Genomic DNA, 17,223 nt, shown 5'->3' with positions numbered 1-17,223 from the left:
TTTTATAGCCTGATAGGGTGCTCCACCTCCCTGGTACTCACCTCATTAGTGCTTTTCTGGGCCAGAAGGCTCTTCTCGTTGATGACCATCCAGAGTGCAAATCCTAGCATGACAGCACCATGGCCACAGTCCCCAAACATCACCGCAAATAGAAAGGGGAAAGTAATGATAGTGTATGGAGCTGCAGGAAGGAAAGGACAAGAAGCTCAGCTTCTCCTAAGCAAAATACCTCAGCAGAGAAGTTCATCCCACCGAACCATTCCTCACAGCTACTTCCCTTAGAAGCCTCCATGGTCCTTCTCACCTGGCAGTCAGATCTACTGCAGAATTAGCTTTACCACCAGAAACACTCCAGGTTTCTCTTCATTCTCAGTGGTCCCCTTGGGATTCCCTACCACTGTCTCACAATTTTTGCAGGTCCTTTTGGGTTTTTTTTGCCTCTGCACCATAAGCCTGACTTATATTTGCCTTGTGAGCTTAGGTCTGTTCCTCAGTGCTGCTATCCCATCGTTTGTTCCCCAACATGTATTTGTGTAGTTCATTATTCCTGCCACAATTAGTCACTGAAGACCGACAGTCAAATTCTTTGCCTGAGGAAATCCATGCCTATGCACCAAGCAGTATTATCTTTTTACCAGCAGAAAATATAGTTTACATTTCTCAATCAGCAATAAGTGCATGCTTTAGGATAGCGTTGTAGCTCAAAGACTTCACTTTGGCTCTATCATGTCAGGTCCATGCAAGTGAGTGTTTCTCACCTGGGTTCATCTCCCTGTAGTTGCCCACACCATATGCATCCACAATGTTCTGAAATCCAGCTGTGAACTTGTTGGTCCTGTTGAAGGTGGGTGGTGCCATCCTGGTGTGTATGGCAGTAAGTATAGGGGCAATAGTAGAGCCACTGCGCTTCTGCAAACATCACAATAAGGACAGACACAGTCAACGTGGCTAGCAGAGAAGAATCGGTCCCACAGCTCCATGGTCTATGTCCAAGTGTGCACACACATGAAAGCTGAGCTCAAGACTGTTATATCTCAACCCTTTTTCTAATACCCAGAGTTTTCCTTTTTCTGTTTTATTGATTTGTCCAGGGAAAGCTGCCAGCAGTGCTGACTCTTGTGGGTTGATCAGAAACCTGCTAAGATTTAATGCTGACCTTAAAATCCCTGAGGACAAGTGATCATGCAACAACCTCAACTTTAATTAAAACAGAAAGGGAGCCCAACATGACAGTAACAGAAAGAAGTCTGAACATGCACTCAATATCTAAAAAACACCATTTGCACGACAGCTTCAGGGACCCAAAATGTTGGTCTCTTACCATTCCCTGATGGAGAGCTTTTTTTATCCGGCTGGTATCAGCCACTGGGAACCAGATCTCCGCAATGACACACTGCTGGGTGACATCAATGTTACAGCAATTCAGAATGTGGTAGATGGCCTTGATTTTCTTCACCTTGATTCCCCAGGACCACAAGTTGGCTGCTGCTTCATGCAGTAGTCGCTGGCGGTGGGACTCAGTTTGGGTCATCACCTGTAAGCACAGCACAGGCAGTGCTCGAGATAGCAAGGTATAGGTGGCATGATATACTCAGAAGTTGTTTAGACAAGGCAAATTGTAGAAAGGGATTGATGTGAATGAGTGTATGGGGTATCCTGGAGGGCGGTGTTTGCAGGTCTAGACACAGGAGCACTTGACACAAGGTGCATGATACTGTTCGCTAAGGACTCTCCCTGTATGGCCCCTGAGCTTCTGTAACTGTAGAGGAGACCGTCGGGAATTACTGAGTTGTGGGATTAGCTCTTTACCCAGTTGCTTACAGACTTCTCACATCTTACTATGCCATCTCCTGTAGGCAGCTCTGCACCATAGACTTGGAGCACATCACATCCATGAGCATGCCTGCCCTGCTAGAGCTACAGCTCACGGCCTTGCTGAAACTTCCATGCATCACGTGGCCACCACAATGCTGCTACATAAATGAGTTATGGAGATAATATGTTAGGATGATAACCTTACTAACCTTCAGTGGCTTACAAGTCCTGAAAAAGCCTAGCTGCCTATGATGCTCACAAGTGAAAAGCAGTTTGGGAGCACGCTTGTGTACAGGCTTGGCAGTCAGAGGCACCCACAGAGAGGGTGACAGTAGTATGTCAGCTGCCAGATTGGCTGCCTTAGACAAACAGGGTGTCTGTTCCCTCCTGCCTTGGAACCCACCCACTCACCATCACGTGTGACAATACAAAGGTCACAGGCCGGGGTCCCTCCAAAAGACATGAAGTCCTGATAGAGTGTATGGATACACAAGATATTGAGAACCCACAGCAAATGAACTTGTAATTTTTCAGCCCTGGGTTAAATGTCGGGGTAAAGAAGCTGGAGACTTGTACTTCCATAACAGCTTTATATTGCTGTTCTGACAAGCACCCCAGGATTCCCTTAGTAAAGAAAAACCTAATTTAAATATAAAAGAAGTCTTTAAAGTCCTTTCTGAGCCTAGTATAGTTGTACTATGGTGGAACAATTTTGTGAGCTGCTGAGGGAAACCATGATGTAAGACCTAGATGAAACCATTTTGGACAATGTACAATTTGGTTATAATACCAGTAGCCTGCTGATGACTTTAGATACCACACTGTAGCCTCGTATCACAAATTCTAAACTTCTGACCTTTGCACAGACAACAGCAGGAAGTAGTCTTCGAGCCCCTCACATGGGAGGTTGTCTCCCATTAGGTCCTGGAAAGTGTGTGTGGACAGAGCAGAGCACAGGCACTGCAACTGGCCAGGGGAACTGCTCCTGGGCTGGTGGCTTCAACTCCAGCCCTCGGTCAGCTCTGCACAGTCACTTTCCAAAATAAGCCTGGATCTAGCCATGGCTATAGGATTTTGGACAGGACAAATGGTGGGGTAGGTCCTACTTGCAGGGTTCGGACACCAGTAAAGCTGCTGCCACTTACTGTGTTTAAATCCTCAATCCTTGTGTTGACTCCATCAAGCATGTCTCGGCGCTCAGCAGCAGACTCTGGACAGGGATAGACTGTGGCACGAAATCTAGCCTCAGTAAGACAGAAGTGAGAAACACCATTTATTTGACTGACGTTTTCTTCCTTTGGACTCTTCTCAGCTCAAAGTTGAGGAAACTGGACTTTGTTCCTCAATTAGTAGTATATACTTCTTACATACTACAAACTTGTGCCTGATCTCCCAGAAAGGTTCCAAAAGTTACGTTTATCTCTTCATGACATAAAGGAACCCTTCATCTGTGGTACCTGAACAAAACCACTGGCTGTTTCAGGTGCTATAAGGCACATGATAGTATATAGCCGTGAGCACTAATATATAGGCACATTCCTTATGTCCACAGGACGGATGCCCTGATAACAGCTGGGGAAACTGCTTGAACTGCAAAGAGCCACAAAAAGAAAAAAAGAAAGAAAAAAAGAAAAAAAAAGGCAAAAAAAAAAAAAAAAGGCACCCCTGGCAGAGGAATCCCCGATAACAGGATAGCCAACAGATGTCCCTCTTGCACTGAGGCTGGAATAAAAATCACCTCCCTACCTCTGCAGTACCCTCTCGCAGTCACTAGGGGAAGGCATCAGCCCAGCTCCTGCTGCGCAGTGAACAGACACCCTTAGTGGATCAAGGGAAGGATGGGTGAACGTATTTGAACACCTGAGATTGTTCTCTCCTATGCCGGCTTACTTGTGGCCAGGTCAGTATAAATGCTTTTATAACCTTACATCCAAGGTGTTTGGGAGATTGAGCTTGTTTGTTTCAAGCAGACCAGTGGGGGTTTCTAATATAGGAGTGAAAGTCTTATTTCCATGCAGATGTTGTATACTGCTTCATCTACAGTATGCAACTCAACCTTTTCCAGTACAGTTGCAAGTCATAGTGGTGTGAAGTATGAGTACAACACCGCAGTAAGTAAAGCCACTACATGAAGCCAGAACAGTGAATTAGAAATAAATGTCACATATCGCTCTGATATGTCCTGCCTGCAAAACAAGTCACAGTGTATATACTTAAAGTACGAAGAGCAGGCACAAAGAGTTCCCACTGAGACCTCGCAGATCACAAGGTGCCCTGCTGCAAGGCTCTGTGCCTACAAGCTTTAACTGAGCTGAGATGCTGCAGTAACAAAATTAGCAGAGAACCCTCTATTTTTTCCTACTTGGTTTGTTCAGTGATATCTAGTGTTCGTGCCAGCCCTGCCACTTCAAGGGCATTATAAATGTCTTCCTTCAATATTGCTCCAACAGGTCTGCAGGAAGAGATCACTCCTCCTTACAGAGCAGAGACTTTCTACCTGCCTAAGGCAACACTCTTCCACCATCCTGCAGTGGAGCTACACTGAATTAGGGTTGCTGAAGGGCTGCCTTTTTGCACGCGAGATGAATTAAAAGGTGTAACAGGGTCATAGGGGTCTATCCCTGTTAAAGAGACAAAGCCATGCATGCTCTGTGTACAGATAAGCATCATGTTCTGGCTTTGTCTGAGCACCGAATACGTCACCACCTGCTCTCTAAAATCAGTTCCAGCATACACACAAGTGAAGACAGTTGCAAATTGAACAAAACACGCAGTAGTTTCCTAGAGATCAGCCCAGAGCTGTATGTAATGACAGCACGTGCTCTTCAGCTAAACTTCCCTTTCCAGAATTTAATCTCTCCTCACTCAACACCTGGTATTCGTTTCCAAAGGTTATTCACCCTACCTAATTATTTCCATCTTCATATTCTTCTCAGCTCCTAGTTCTTCTTTAATAAGGATTTTTAATCAAACTTGAAAGCTTATTCCTCCATGCTGTACAGTTCCCCCGTTTCCAATAACGTTATTGCAGCAGTGTTGCTTTGATCTTTTAACAGCCATTTTGCATACTGAGCGTCAGCTTTGCCCTAATGGCACAGACATCTCTGAAAGCTCCAGGAGAATCCAGCAGGGAATCCTTACATTGATAAACCTGGTTTAGTATTCACATTAGCACTGAAGCAGCCGCAAGAAAAGGAGGAAAAGAAAAATTCTTACATTTCCCTCCTCCCTGCTCCCTCTACACATCTCACTAATAAATTTGTGCATGGACTTAATGCTCATGAAATTGGCAGAGTAATGTTACCAATTAGAGTCAAGCAGGGACTACAAGCATAACCTGAGGCAAGCTGCTCTGCAAACAAATCTTATCCTGCCTTGCAGGAGACCGGCTTATACCAGTCCCATGATTTTTGCAGGATATTTATTCGTCATGAATGATGACTTAGTGCTAGGCAGAAACGTCCCGCTGGGGCTGGATGACACTGCCATCTGCTTTAGGTATAGTTAACCCTGCCTTAAATATGGACCAAACCAAAATGTCCTGACCAGTGTACCAGGGGTGGCTGATGGCCCACAGAGCACAAAAAGGGAGCCATGGGATCAATACATTTAAAAAATTGCTACTCAGCAAAATATCCATATATACGTGTATATCAGCAAGGAAAAACTTTGAAAAGGAGGAAGAAAAGACATAAGGGATAATTTCAAGTGCAGCCTGATTAGCTGGCAATGAAAAAGCCCAGTGCATTAGCACTGTAAAGGACAGTGAATTTGTCTTATGTAAATAAGTTTTACTTCAGCTGTAGGTCACTGAGAGAAACCCATGTAAGTTCCTTTCTATAAACTTGCCACCACATACATGCCACCAGCTCCTAATGACTTCGCACAACTCAGCCCACCCGGCAGGGATCTGCTCACAATTCCAGTGCTGCCTGATCCCACAGATGGAATGAGCTCCCGGCATGGTCCCAGCTGCAACCCACTGCAGAAGGTCACGCTGCCGGTTTGGAAGATTCTGTGTTTAATCAATATTCGTATTGCCTGTTCTTTTACTCCCACCTTGGACAAAAATATTGACTGCAGCAAATCTGAAATGCTGCAAGTGGAAAATAAATCCTCCAAAGTGAAATGCCTCCAGCACTGCAGGCAACCCTAGCCAAGTCTAGAAGTATGTCCTGGTAACCTGTGAGGCTATTGACACAGGGCAAATCTGATGGGAAGTATTCACTATCAGCAACTGCACAAGTGCGGAAGGGGAGAAGGGTACTGAATGGCATCTAAAAAGCCGGCAAAGAAATGGGATATACTCAGGAAATTGTGATCCAGAAAGAGAACAAGACTCATCAAAAGCTGAAAGATTATAGGCAACACTAGACTGATCCTGTGCAGGGGTGACGGCAAAACTCCCTCCATTTCTGAGGTTCAGGATCAGAATTCAGTGGCTGATACCTAGGAGTCTTCCCCTAGCTATCCATGTTACTGTGATTGCTTTATAGAGAGAGATGCCCACCTCAGAAGGGCTGAATTGCTGTCTGGATGAGCATTCTTCTCCGCTGGCTATAGAAGGCATCTTGGAGGGTGTCATTTCTGATGCAGGAGTTGCTAATAGTCCCTAGGGGTCTGTTGCTTCATGGGACTGAAGTGATTTCTCCCAGCTGGATGAACTGACCTTCCTGCTTTTATTCTGATTAAAAGCAGGATGTAAGGAAAGACCTGCCCTAAGAGCACATGTGGGGAAAGAGCAATTGCTGACCCACTCCCTGCGACCTTCTGGAGCCTGCAGGCATTTGGCTGGCCCTGCTTGGCCAAGGGGTTATACCTGAAATGGATTTGGTGACAGCAGACAGATCCTCTCCTCAAATCTGATTTACACTGTAACAAAGCCCATCCGTCATCAGCCTTATGAAAAAGTAACAAAATATTCAACCTGAATTATCTTTTCAAGATGCTTAACAGGGTGGAAACAAATCAGGCTGTATGAAGCTTTCATTTCTCTCCTGGGCTCTGTCTCTGATTACACGGATATTGCCCAAAGGCCTTGGGAAAAGTTTGAATAAACTACAGCATCATCTTTTTATGCTGTAATGCAGAAAGGCTTGAGAATATGTCAGGAATTACCACGTTCCCAGTTCCCAGGTTAGGGCCCCTGATTTTCAGGGGAAGGATACTGAGTATTTCTTTAAAAACTGTCCCTTTTAGAACGTCCGAAGTTAAAATCATAGCATCAGAGGCTCCCAAGATCTTTAAGTCACTTTGGAAAATTTAGGACCTCAATTTCCAAGTGCCAAGGTGACAGATGTCTTTCATGATTAGGAGCAGCAAAGCTGAGGAGTGAGAGGGAATTTGGTGGCAGAGCTGACAGCCAGGGCACGGAAATCTAATCTCCAGCTTCAAATCTGGGCAGCCGAGGCTGGCAGATAAACACCTCTGCAGGAGTCACCACACCTTGCCCACCGGCCTGCCTTACCCATCACAAATCTTCTTGATTTTCTGTTTAAGCTGCTCCCCTTGATAGAAAATAATGAACACGTTCTTTTTCACCTCTTCTCTCTGCAATGCAATTCAAGAAGAATTTAATGCACACAGAGCAAATAGTTTGGTACAGAAAAGGTGGTAGGTTTGTTGAGTTTTTTTTTTATCAACAGCCTCTCCACTGGGTTGTTCTTCTTCCCCAGCCACAGTTTTCCAGCAGCAACATTTTCTCTGGATGCTGCTTCCAGGACCTGGCACAGGTGGTGGCTCTGGGTTATGGGGGAAGGAGCAATGGGGAACAGAGAGGTAGAGGACAGGAGGTCTGCTAGGGCACAGGGGTCACCCCAGAAACACCAAGAGGAATCAGCTCTCCATAGCCAGCTCCTGGTGAGGACAGCCACAGTCCACCTCCCCAGTGGTCTCTCTAACCCAGTCACCCTGCTAGGGCTCACATGCACCTTAACCAGGCAGGAAAAAGAAACCGTCTTGACAATGGCAAAAGGGGAAAGCAATGTCAAAAAACATTCTCCCATCTTCAAACTTTACCACATTTCTTCTACAGGCTGCCTTCAGGCCCACAGATCTGGTGAGACAGCCGATACTACAGCATGGCCAGGGCACCAGTTTGGTTTCTGCATGTCGATGGCATGCATAAGGAACAGCAGGAAGTAAAATCAGGTTGTTACCTACCGTTACAGGGTCTTCCAGGGGAGTGTCCATTTCGGTGTACCTCAGGTAGATGTTTCCCCTACAGGCTCGCCACAGCAGACGCTCAAAAGGTATCATTCTTTCCCTCTTTATTACCCCTGCTGTGAATCTGGGCAGAGTGGAAAGACAAATGAATTATGAGCCCATTCTAAGTATTCTGGAACCTGCAACACACATGAGCTTACAATCTCCTGTTTTCAGGTTGGTGATTGACAGGGCTCTGCTGCTGTTGTAGGTACTTCTAGGAAAGACCTTGCTTGAGTTTTGTTCTTATATCAATCTACTGACTTTATTCTGTTTTTTTTTTTTTTCTCTTTAAAACTTTCTAAGTCCTTTCCAGATCAAGAGAAAAAAAAAAAAAGAAGAAGAGAAAAAAGAAGAAACAATTCTGGTTAGAAATGGAGGAACAGATTGATGCTTATAATGATACGAACAGAGTGCCTGAGTGGCAGCAATAGCAGGTAGCAGTTTTGAAATGGTGGTTTATCTTTACTCTCGCTTGTTTTCCTTTTCCCAGAAAGTATCAGACTGTATCTTTGAAGTACACCATGACATGCTGGTATACACTCACCAAGACAGGCCCTCTGCAAGTGTATGCTTTGCTTATAGAATAGCTGAGCAGGACTTCAGAAATATCAGCATGACCAGCTAAAACCACCCGTCTGGGATAACACCATCAGTGAGTTAAACCACACCTAGCTGATGCAGACACTAAACAAGAGAAAGCTGTTTAAGTCTACACTGGCTCCTGAATCATCATCAGCACTATGCTCAGTGGTATTTCTGCTCCCCTACCTCTCAACTTTAAGGCCATTTTCCATTGTGGATAAAACTTAGTGCAAGCAATCCCATGGCTTTTTGCTGTGGTTAGACATCAATTCCTGAGGACTAGGCTGGTAGCCGGCTGCCTGAGTCTGGATGCCACAGGTGAGATGATGCAAGATAACAAGATATCACCAATACACACCCCAGTTTGGCAGCTGCAGCAGCAGGAGTGCTTCTCAGCTCCAGCAGTCCAGATGTGTCTTCACTGAAGAAATCATCTGGCAGATTGGTTTCTGCCTGGAAAACAATAGTTTTAATAACTATTCAGCATTGGCAGTTTGAAAACTATTTTCACTTTCTTCTCCTGACGTTTTTTCTCCCAGAGGTAGCTTTCCAAAGAGATTTAGACTAAAGAGGGGGAAAGAGAAGGTGAACTATATCTTAGCAACTGAAAAGTATAAGTTCCATTTTCAAAGAGATCTGGGAACTAAGTTTTCGAGCCCCACTTACTCACAGAACAATGCAGGTTCCAAAATGAATGAGGTGCTTTTGCAAACACATCTTACTGGATTCTGTAAAGACCACTGTGTTTTGATTAAAAATCAATAAAAGCAACACAAACCAAACAAAATTGTCGGTATTTTTAGGAACCTTCTACATCTGTGTTGGAAGAGCAAAGAGGCCTCTCACCTCAAAGAAGTCCTGGGTTTTCTTCAGCAGATGTTTGAGCTCTGTCAGCTCCAGGAAGTTCTGCTTCAGTGTTTGCTGGTTCTGGTTGGCTTCCAGTAGCTCAGCTTCAAGTTTCTCCAGCACCGTCTGTTTAGGGTCCAAGCACATACATAAAACCTCTGAAGCAGACTCACGGTTCTTTCCCAAGCTAAGACAAAATCTCAAATAACAGATGGTTGGGTTATTTTCAAGGGGGAATATACAATTATTCAATGAGTTTGTCAATAATAAGTGCTATTCTGGCATTAGAAACAGAATTCACTTGACTGAAGCACAGGCAGGTGAGTGCATGCCTGGTATTAAGTGCTTCAGCCTGTCTTGGCATCTCTGTGGTTCCCTGCAGGATTTCTCAGGTTCCAGGTGGACTGGCTCTCAAGTTTACTGACTACAAAAGGAGCCTACAACAAGGCCGTCAGCTTGAGTTCATTAGCTGTAAGAGAAAAATTAGGTGAGGATGTGGGCCTGGGAACACAGCAGGGAACCACCTTATTAGCAGAGTGAAAGCCCCTAAGAAGCACAATTTTTCTTCCTAGTCACTTACATGTGCAGCATTTAACAATGACCCAGTGTGTAAACTTAGCTTTCAGCTGGGCTAGGATAAAGCATCCCCTGCACATCCAAAAGCAAGGCCCAAATATGTGTGCCAGGTTAAGCTATTACTACATCACAACCACACTCCCACCAGACAGACAGTACTGCTGATTTTATGCTGTGAAGCCAGCTTTAACTCCAGCTCTCCTTGTTAATCACTAAAAGCCTTATTCTCACTTATGGGATGAGGAGGAGGGAGTTCTATGAGAGTGATATGTTGGATCAGAGCTTTCACAGGAGATAGGGCTCCTTTGGGAACATAGAATCATAGAATCATAGACTAGAATCATAGAATCACTAGGTTGGAAAGGACCCACTGGATCATCGAGTTCAACCATTCCTAACAATCCCTAAGCCATGCCCCTCAGCACCTCATCCACCCATCCTTTAAACACCTCCAGGGAAGGTGACTCAACCACCTCCCTGGGCAGCCTGTTCCAGCACCCAATTACCCTTTCCGTGAAAAATTTTTTCTGGATGTCCAGCCTGAACCTCCCCCGTTGGAGCTTGAGGCCATTCCCCCTTATCCTGTCCTCAGTCACTTGGGAGAAGAGGCCAGCTCCCTCCTCTCCACAACCTCCTTTCAAGTAGTTATAGAGAGTAATAAGGTCTCCCCTCAGCCTCCTCTTCTCCAGTCTAAACAACCCCAGTTCCCTCAGCTGCTCCTCATAAGACTTGTTCTCCAGCCCCTTCACCAGCTTCGTTGCTCTTCTCTGGACACGCTCCAGGGCATCAACATCCTTCTTGTAGCGAAGGGGCCCAGAACTGAACATGGTATTCGAGGTGCAGTCTCACCAGTGCAGAGTACAGAGGGAGAATCGCCTCCCTGGACCTGCTGGTCACACCGTTTCTGATACAAGCCAAGATGCCATTGGCCTTCTTGGCCACCTGGGCACACTGCTGGCTCATGTTCGGGCAGCTGCCAACTAATACCCCCAGGTCCTTCTCCTCTAGGCAGCTTTCCAGCCACTCTTCCCCCAGTCTGTAGCACTGCACAGGGTTGTTATGCCCCAAGTGCAGGACCCAGCATTCAGCTTTGTTAAACCTCCTGCCATTGGTCTCAGCCCAGCAGTCCAGCCTGTTCAGATCCCTTTGCAGAGCCTCCCTACCCTCCATCAGCTCCACACTTCCACCCAGCTTAGTGTCATCCGCAACATATAACAAGACCAGATTTAACCTAACTGCTGAGACAGCAAATTGGGGAGGACCTCAGCAGGTAGGAAGAGCTGTGCCAGCCTCAGTTACTGGGTCCCTCTTTGCAGGGGAGGACTGTTTTGAGCATGCAACCTAGATCACAGAATCACAGAATCACCAGGTTGGAAAGGACCCACTGGATCATCGAGTCCAACCATTCCTAACACTCCCTAAACCATGTCCCTCAGCACTTCATCCACCCGTTCCTTAAACACCTCCAGGGAAGGCAACTCGACCACAGTACACGTCTCCTTCCCTCTCTCCTTGGTCCACTCCAAATTATGTACCTCCATATAAATCATTTCCCGAGGCAGGAGTGTCTCTGGATACTTTTCTAGTTTGACTGTCTCAACGTTGTCTTCCATCTCATTTTCCAGAAAACCTGCAAGGAAAGAACATGGATGTCTTGATACAGGATCATCCCTGCTGCATCATTCTGGTCACCAGCTGCTGCTAAAACCCCTGTCAGGTCTTCCAATATCAAGGTGGAACAATTTGCAGTCATATACAAGAGCCCAAGAGCCATCATCCCAGTGCATATATGTAACCATCAAAAACTGAGCACCTAGCAGCCACCTTTCTCAGTGAGGATGCTGTTTCTCCTGAAGTCGTGGTGCCCACTTCCACTCTCATGCCCTGGACAGCCCCTAAGCCCTCATACTGATAGCTGCTATGGCATCTCCATGCTTGGAGCAATGCTCAAGGCAGACAACCAAGCTCAGGCTTCACTCCTCCACTCCAGCAATGACAAGTGCTGTCACAGTGCCTATGGTGAGCACTGGTGTTGTGGTGGGGGTGGTGCAGAGCTCACAGAACACACGTTGACGGGACACAAGGCGCCATGATCTCTGCTGCTCTAGTTTTAAGGATTTGCCCCCGGGTTGAAGGCCTTGGCCACAGAAAGTGTGTGCCAACAGCTGGAGCATGGGGGTAAGAGTCAAATTATCTGTATGAGGCTCCTGCTCAGGCCCAGATTTATCTTGTGATTTTATATCTTCTAATTAACATCCTTTCAGTTCAGTCAACCATTTTCAAAACAGGAGCAACAATTTATTGCCCATATGGGGCAAAGCAGTAATTAGCTGATGCATGCAAAACATTTCCAGGGGCTCAGATGAAAACATCACCATTTTGCCACTAATTCTGCTCCACAGTGTGAGAGCACTTAACAAAGAAATAAATCCCACACCACCAGTTGGCAGAAAGCCGATTGCATTTGACAAGCGTTTACTTACGCAGGATCCTCTCCAAGGATTCGCACCTTCTCACTTCATTCACAAACTTTCTCTGGAAGCTGTTCACATTCACATTCAGCTAAAAACAGGAGGGAAAACAAGCCTGGGGCTGGAGGCTGTACGCTGCTGCACTTATTTTTAACATCAGTAGAGCCTTTGGTGCCTTTGGTGCAGGCAGCCTTTGGTGCAGGCAGCCAACACCATTGCATCGTACAGGCTCCTAGATGCAGGGCAATACCATGGGTATCCTTAGGACCAAAGATACTGTGGCCTTACCATTCTCATTCCCATCCAGCCTTGCTGTCACTACAGGAGTCATAGATGGACTCTCATGGAGAGACCCTCAGTTTTCCGGTGGTGAAGGGAATTTTCTAAGGTTGTGCGCAGAGTGAGCAGAGCACTGGATGGGGATGCAGGAACAGATTGGATCTCAGCATGGTGATTGGCTTTCAGATCAGCTTTGAGGATGTCCTACTCTCTCCATAGGCTACTTGACCACTCAACAGGTGGACCTTCCAAGTGTTTTGGGGAAAAGTATGAGCACACCCATGGGCACATCCCCTGCAGCTCAGCATGCCAGCTGGGTACTACTTACATCTCTGAACTGGACCAGACCCAGCTCCCCCAGCTCAGCCACACAGCAGTAGGCAGCCTCCACCTGCAGGAAGAGCTGCATCAGGCTCATCTCCTCACTCCGGAAGACCGAACACATTTTGTCTGCGCTCCTCTGACTTGTGTGTCCACAGGGATCTTGGTGGCAGTGGCACAGTATTCCTCACCCAGGGAGGTGCCAGAGGGTGCCAAGCACTGTGGAAACATTGAGATCACTCGGTGAAGGAGTCGGAAGCTAACCCACTGTTGCCCACCATGTCCTTCAAAAGGGTTTCTTCATCGCCTAAAAGCCTCCTTGGACCCATATGAAGTTGTATCCCACCAGCACGGTGATGGTACGTGTGTGACGCACAGAAAAAGAGGAGCTAATGGGGCCCCAGGAGAGATGAAGAGCAAATACCCTGCCTAGTTCTCTGCTGGGCGAAAAATGCTTCAGACCCTTTATTTGGGTTTTGAATGCTGTGCCTATGTAGGACTAAATTTCCCTTTGTCTTCCACAACACAGAGAAGAAAAATCATTGATTTTGCCTTGTAATTAGATGGGTGAAAAAGGCCTGACTCGTTTTTATCACTTTCATTGGTAGTGTGGACACAACCAGAGCATGTTATGTGGGAATAAGGAGGACTATTTTATTTAAAATAAAACATATCATGCATTTCATAAAAGTTTCTTCTGTCTCTATGCTGCTTATTATTTGAGTAAGCTGAATCTACAAATTCCCTTTTCTTGCACAAAATCAGCAGATTTGAATGCACAAACATGGTAAATATTATTTCCCAGAGAAAAACATGCACATAGATACATTTCTTGCATGCATTTAATTTTGTAGCAAATCTACACTTTAAATAGCAAACCAAAATCCCTCACTTCCACATGTTAACAGGTTTGGGAAGGCAACTATCCTTAACCCTCTTTCTCTCCATGAACTTTGCCTTGCAAGGCTTTTTTTTAACGTTGATTCTAATACTTTTCCTTATAACATATGAAGGATTTATCTTAAGTGTGAGAGAAACATCATGCAAGGTATTAAAGGTTTGTTTGACAGCAGCATAGTAGTAACTTGCTTGCATTTGCTCAATTGTTCTGTGAGTTTTCCTTGTCTTACTCTCTATACCCATTCACTAAATTATCTAAGATACTGAAACTATAATATATAGTAAATAGTAGTAAATATGTCAACTTATTGTGTGCCAGGGTTGAATAAGGATATTATCTTTAAAGTTGGCTGGACATTTTTCAGCAAACTATATTTTTCACAAGGAAAGGACACAAAAGCTGCGAGAGTCCCCCACTACTCATGCAAGAAAGTAAAAAAATAATCCCTAGCTCTGATTTTCAAAAAGTTTAAAAGATCATCAATATGTCCCATCTTAATTTGTTTAGATTGAAAAGTGTGAAGACACTGTAGTTTAAAGCAGTTTGCATTTCTAAACCTGCAGTTAATTTCTTTAAAACATGTTAAAACCTTAGAATAAAAGAATAAAACTCAAATGAAACATCTGGAAATATCTCAGTTAAATTGCTTCAAACCATCCAAATCCAGGGTTCTGCTATTCCTCGCTAATCAGTCAGAGAAAACCCCCTACAGCTCCATTTCATCTTGATTTCGAATGAAAGAAAAATGAAAAACAAAAAGTGAACCGTGTTTCCAGCCAGGAAACTCTTCTCAGCTCCACTCCGGGGAAGGCAGAGTGTTTGCCCTTCATCCATTCCTGCATATAAGGAGACTTGCTCAAAGCAACTACAGCGAGCCATGCCTCTGTCGAACCCCCCCAGTTTTTTCACTTTGGCAAAAAAACAGTTAACTGAAGAACCACTCACGCTATCACCCTTCCCTATTTACCAGCAGCATTGCACTGCATTAAAGTGCACCAGGTTTCTGGCCGCGTAAATCCCGGTGCTGTAAATGGCTTTGGAGAAGGCATTACTCGGGTTTACCTCTCAGCCACTGCGCTGGTTTCCAGCAGACCCTCTCCCCGGGGAAGGGGCAAGTTGTCCCCTCAGCTGGCCGGGTGTCCCGTCAGGCAATGACAGCAGGGTTGTGCTTTGGCATGGCTGCAGGCACCACGCCGAGTGAGGCAGGCGGCGAGCGAAGCGCCCTGGCCAACAGTCCTGTCCCACATGTGGCACAGCAAACCCTTTCTTTTAAGGTCAGAACCGGTCTGAACCAGAGAAAAGAAACCCTTTCTGTCCCGTAACAACCCCTGGGTGGTCTGGACCCAGCTCTTTCTGGCTTGGTCACAACCCCCGTGTCAGGTCTGCAACAAGTGCAAGCTGTGTTGTGGCAGCGCGCGGCTTGTTGAGACTCATAACAGACGGGGCGTGCTGGTTCACGCTGCCCCAGTCACACGAAAACGAGCGAGAAACTTTGAAACCTGTTTGTATGTGGAGAGTTATAAACCCATAAAAACTCATTTGCAAGTCCTGGACGGAGGATCAGCCACCGTGGAGGTGGAATACTTCTGCGTTGTTTCTCCCTGGGTTTTCCTCACTGAAGACAGCTCTGGAAAGGACAGAGAAACAATGGGAGATTAATGATTTTCCTGCAGCCGGAGAACGGGTAGAGCAATACAGCAGAGGGGCTGGGAGGGAAGGGGCTCTGTCAACAGAGCTGAGCTAGCCTGGGGCAGTGCTGACAGGGCATTTGATGTTCATCCATTTGAAACAATAAACGCTGTGGGAAAAAGTGGCTTTACAGACTTTCCTGGACTTCAGCTGCTAAAGCAAGGGCTCCAGAGAGAAATTTGGCTCCTCCTAAAACCAGCGGCTTAGGTCCCACTGAAGTCAGAGGATGCAGAGTTTCACCCTGGTAAATAAGGCTGACTGGGTCATTCGTAAATCTACCACTCATAGGAAGTTTTATCTCAGAAGAAGAGCTAAAGTAAATGCATGGCTCTATGTAAGTTGCAAAGCAGCCCTTAAAGAAATGCTCTATCAGATCCATTTTTTTGGAGGTACTCAGTAACCCTGACCTAACAGGCCTAAGGGTTTACTTTGTCCAAGAGAACAACTGCAAAAGGTGAGTGACAGAGGAGAGATTCCTAGCGCAGAAGTTTACTATTCCAAATCAACGCAGTGTGGCCCGCTTTGTGAGGATGGCTAGCGCAAGAGGGCTCCTGCCACTTTCTGAAATTCTGCTGTTTCCAGCTGCACAACCCAAAAAGTAGGTATTAAAAATTATAAGGCAATTTTGATGGGTGAGCCTAAAACTCCAAGTTGCTCAGCAGCCGCCTAACTGAGGTGGCCTCGAGGCTCCCTGGCGTCCCAACTGCTTTGACTGCACCACGGTCCTCCTGTACCAGCCGCTACCAGTAGTCAGCTCTGCTTTCTCCATCAGGGTTACCAAAGAAAGAGAGTAAAGGCTGGTGAAAGTCAGTGTTTTCTGCTAGGAAATGGGAACTTCTCTTGGTTAAGACAGAAGTGAAGTCATTGCCATCAGCTGCACATCTGCTATGCAGGGCTGTAGAGAAGCTGATGTGGGAAAGGAAGGACAATGCCTTCCAGTCCATGCTATAATGCTAAATAATAAGAGTCATCATTCAGTTCTCAACTGACATATATTGACACAACAAAACAAAACTGATTCTCAGGTTACTCCCTCCCGCCTCTGAATCCACAGCGCAATCTTCCCTCCAGCAAATCCATTGTGTTCGTTCGATGATACCAGGATTTGCTTGTACCTATTGCTGCTCTCATTCAGCCTCACACTTACACTCAGTTACTCCCATACAAGGTGTCGGGGTTGGGGAAGCAGAAGGAACCCCTGATGCACACTTGATCACCTCAGCAAGCTGTGCTGTTCCAGCCACTCCATCCCATTAGACAAGGAGAGCAAACACAGAGTGCTGGGATAAAGCCACTTCTCTTACCCTTCCCTCCCCCCTCTTCCTGGGCAGAGAAAAGAAGCAGAAAGCATATTCTGTTTCATGCCTCTGGCATGTGGAAGTAAGAACATTATTTTATAATAATCTCCTTATTAAAGATCAGATGATGATGGCTGATGATTAGGCCCTGTTCGGAGGAGGCCCATGAGTGGGCTCATTGTTGGCGCCAGCAGCTCTGGCCGAGTGAGCTCAAGGCAGCCCTTCCTTCTCAGGCAGC

General features: G+C 45.9%; 1 protein-coding gene across 1 annotated transcript in view; it reads right to left on the bottom strand.

Annotated features, from left to right (window-relative positions):
- ATP6V0A4 (ATPase H+ transporting V0 subunit a4) overlaps nucleotides 1-15,249 on the bottom strand; it is a 29,677-nt gene extending 14,428 nt beyond the window's left edge. The window contains exons 1-12 of the mRNA XM_009560526.2: nucleotides 15,061-15,249; nucleotides 13,105-13,316; nucleotides 12,510-12,588; nucleotides 11,562-11,656; nucleotides 9,451-9,576; nucleotides 8,963-9,057; nucleotides 7,978-8,104; nucleotides 7,283-7,365; nucleotides 2,961-3,054; nucleotides 1,322-1,534; nucleotides 759-909; nucleotides 42-181 (exon numbers count right to left, since the gene is read on the bottom strand). Of these exons, the coding sequence (XP_009558821.2) occupies nucleotides 42-181; nucleotides 759-909; nucleotides 1,322-1,534; nucleotides 2,961-3,054; nucleotides 7,283-7,365; nucleotides 7,978-8,104; nucleotides 8,963-9,057; nucleotides 9,451-9,576; nucleotides 11,562-11,656; nucleotides 12,510-12,588; nucleotides 13,105-13,221 (1,320 nt within the window). The 5' untranslated portion in view covers nucleotides 13,222-13,316; nucleotides 15,061-15,249. The remainder of the gene's footprint in view (nucleotides 1-41; nucleotides 182-758; nucleotides 910-1,321; nucleotides 1,535-2,960; nucleotides 3,055-7,282; nucleotides 7,366-7,977; nucleotides 8,105-8,962; nucleotides 9,058-9,450; nucleotides 9,577-11,561; nucleotides 11,657-12,509; nucleotides 12,589-13,104; nucleotides 13,317-15,060) is intronic.
- Nucleotides 15,250-17,223: the final 1,974 nt, after the last annotated feature.

This window comes from Cuculus canorus, chromosome 1, assembly GCF_017976375.1.
Source record: "Cuculus canorus isolate bCucCan1 chromosome 1, bCucCan1.pri, whole genome shotgun sequence".
Lineage (NCBI taxonomy): Eukaryota > Metazoa > Chordata > Aves > Cuculiformes > Cuculidae > Cuculus > Cuculus canorus.
This window is presented reverse-complemented; position numbering and strand designations above follow the sequence as displayed.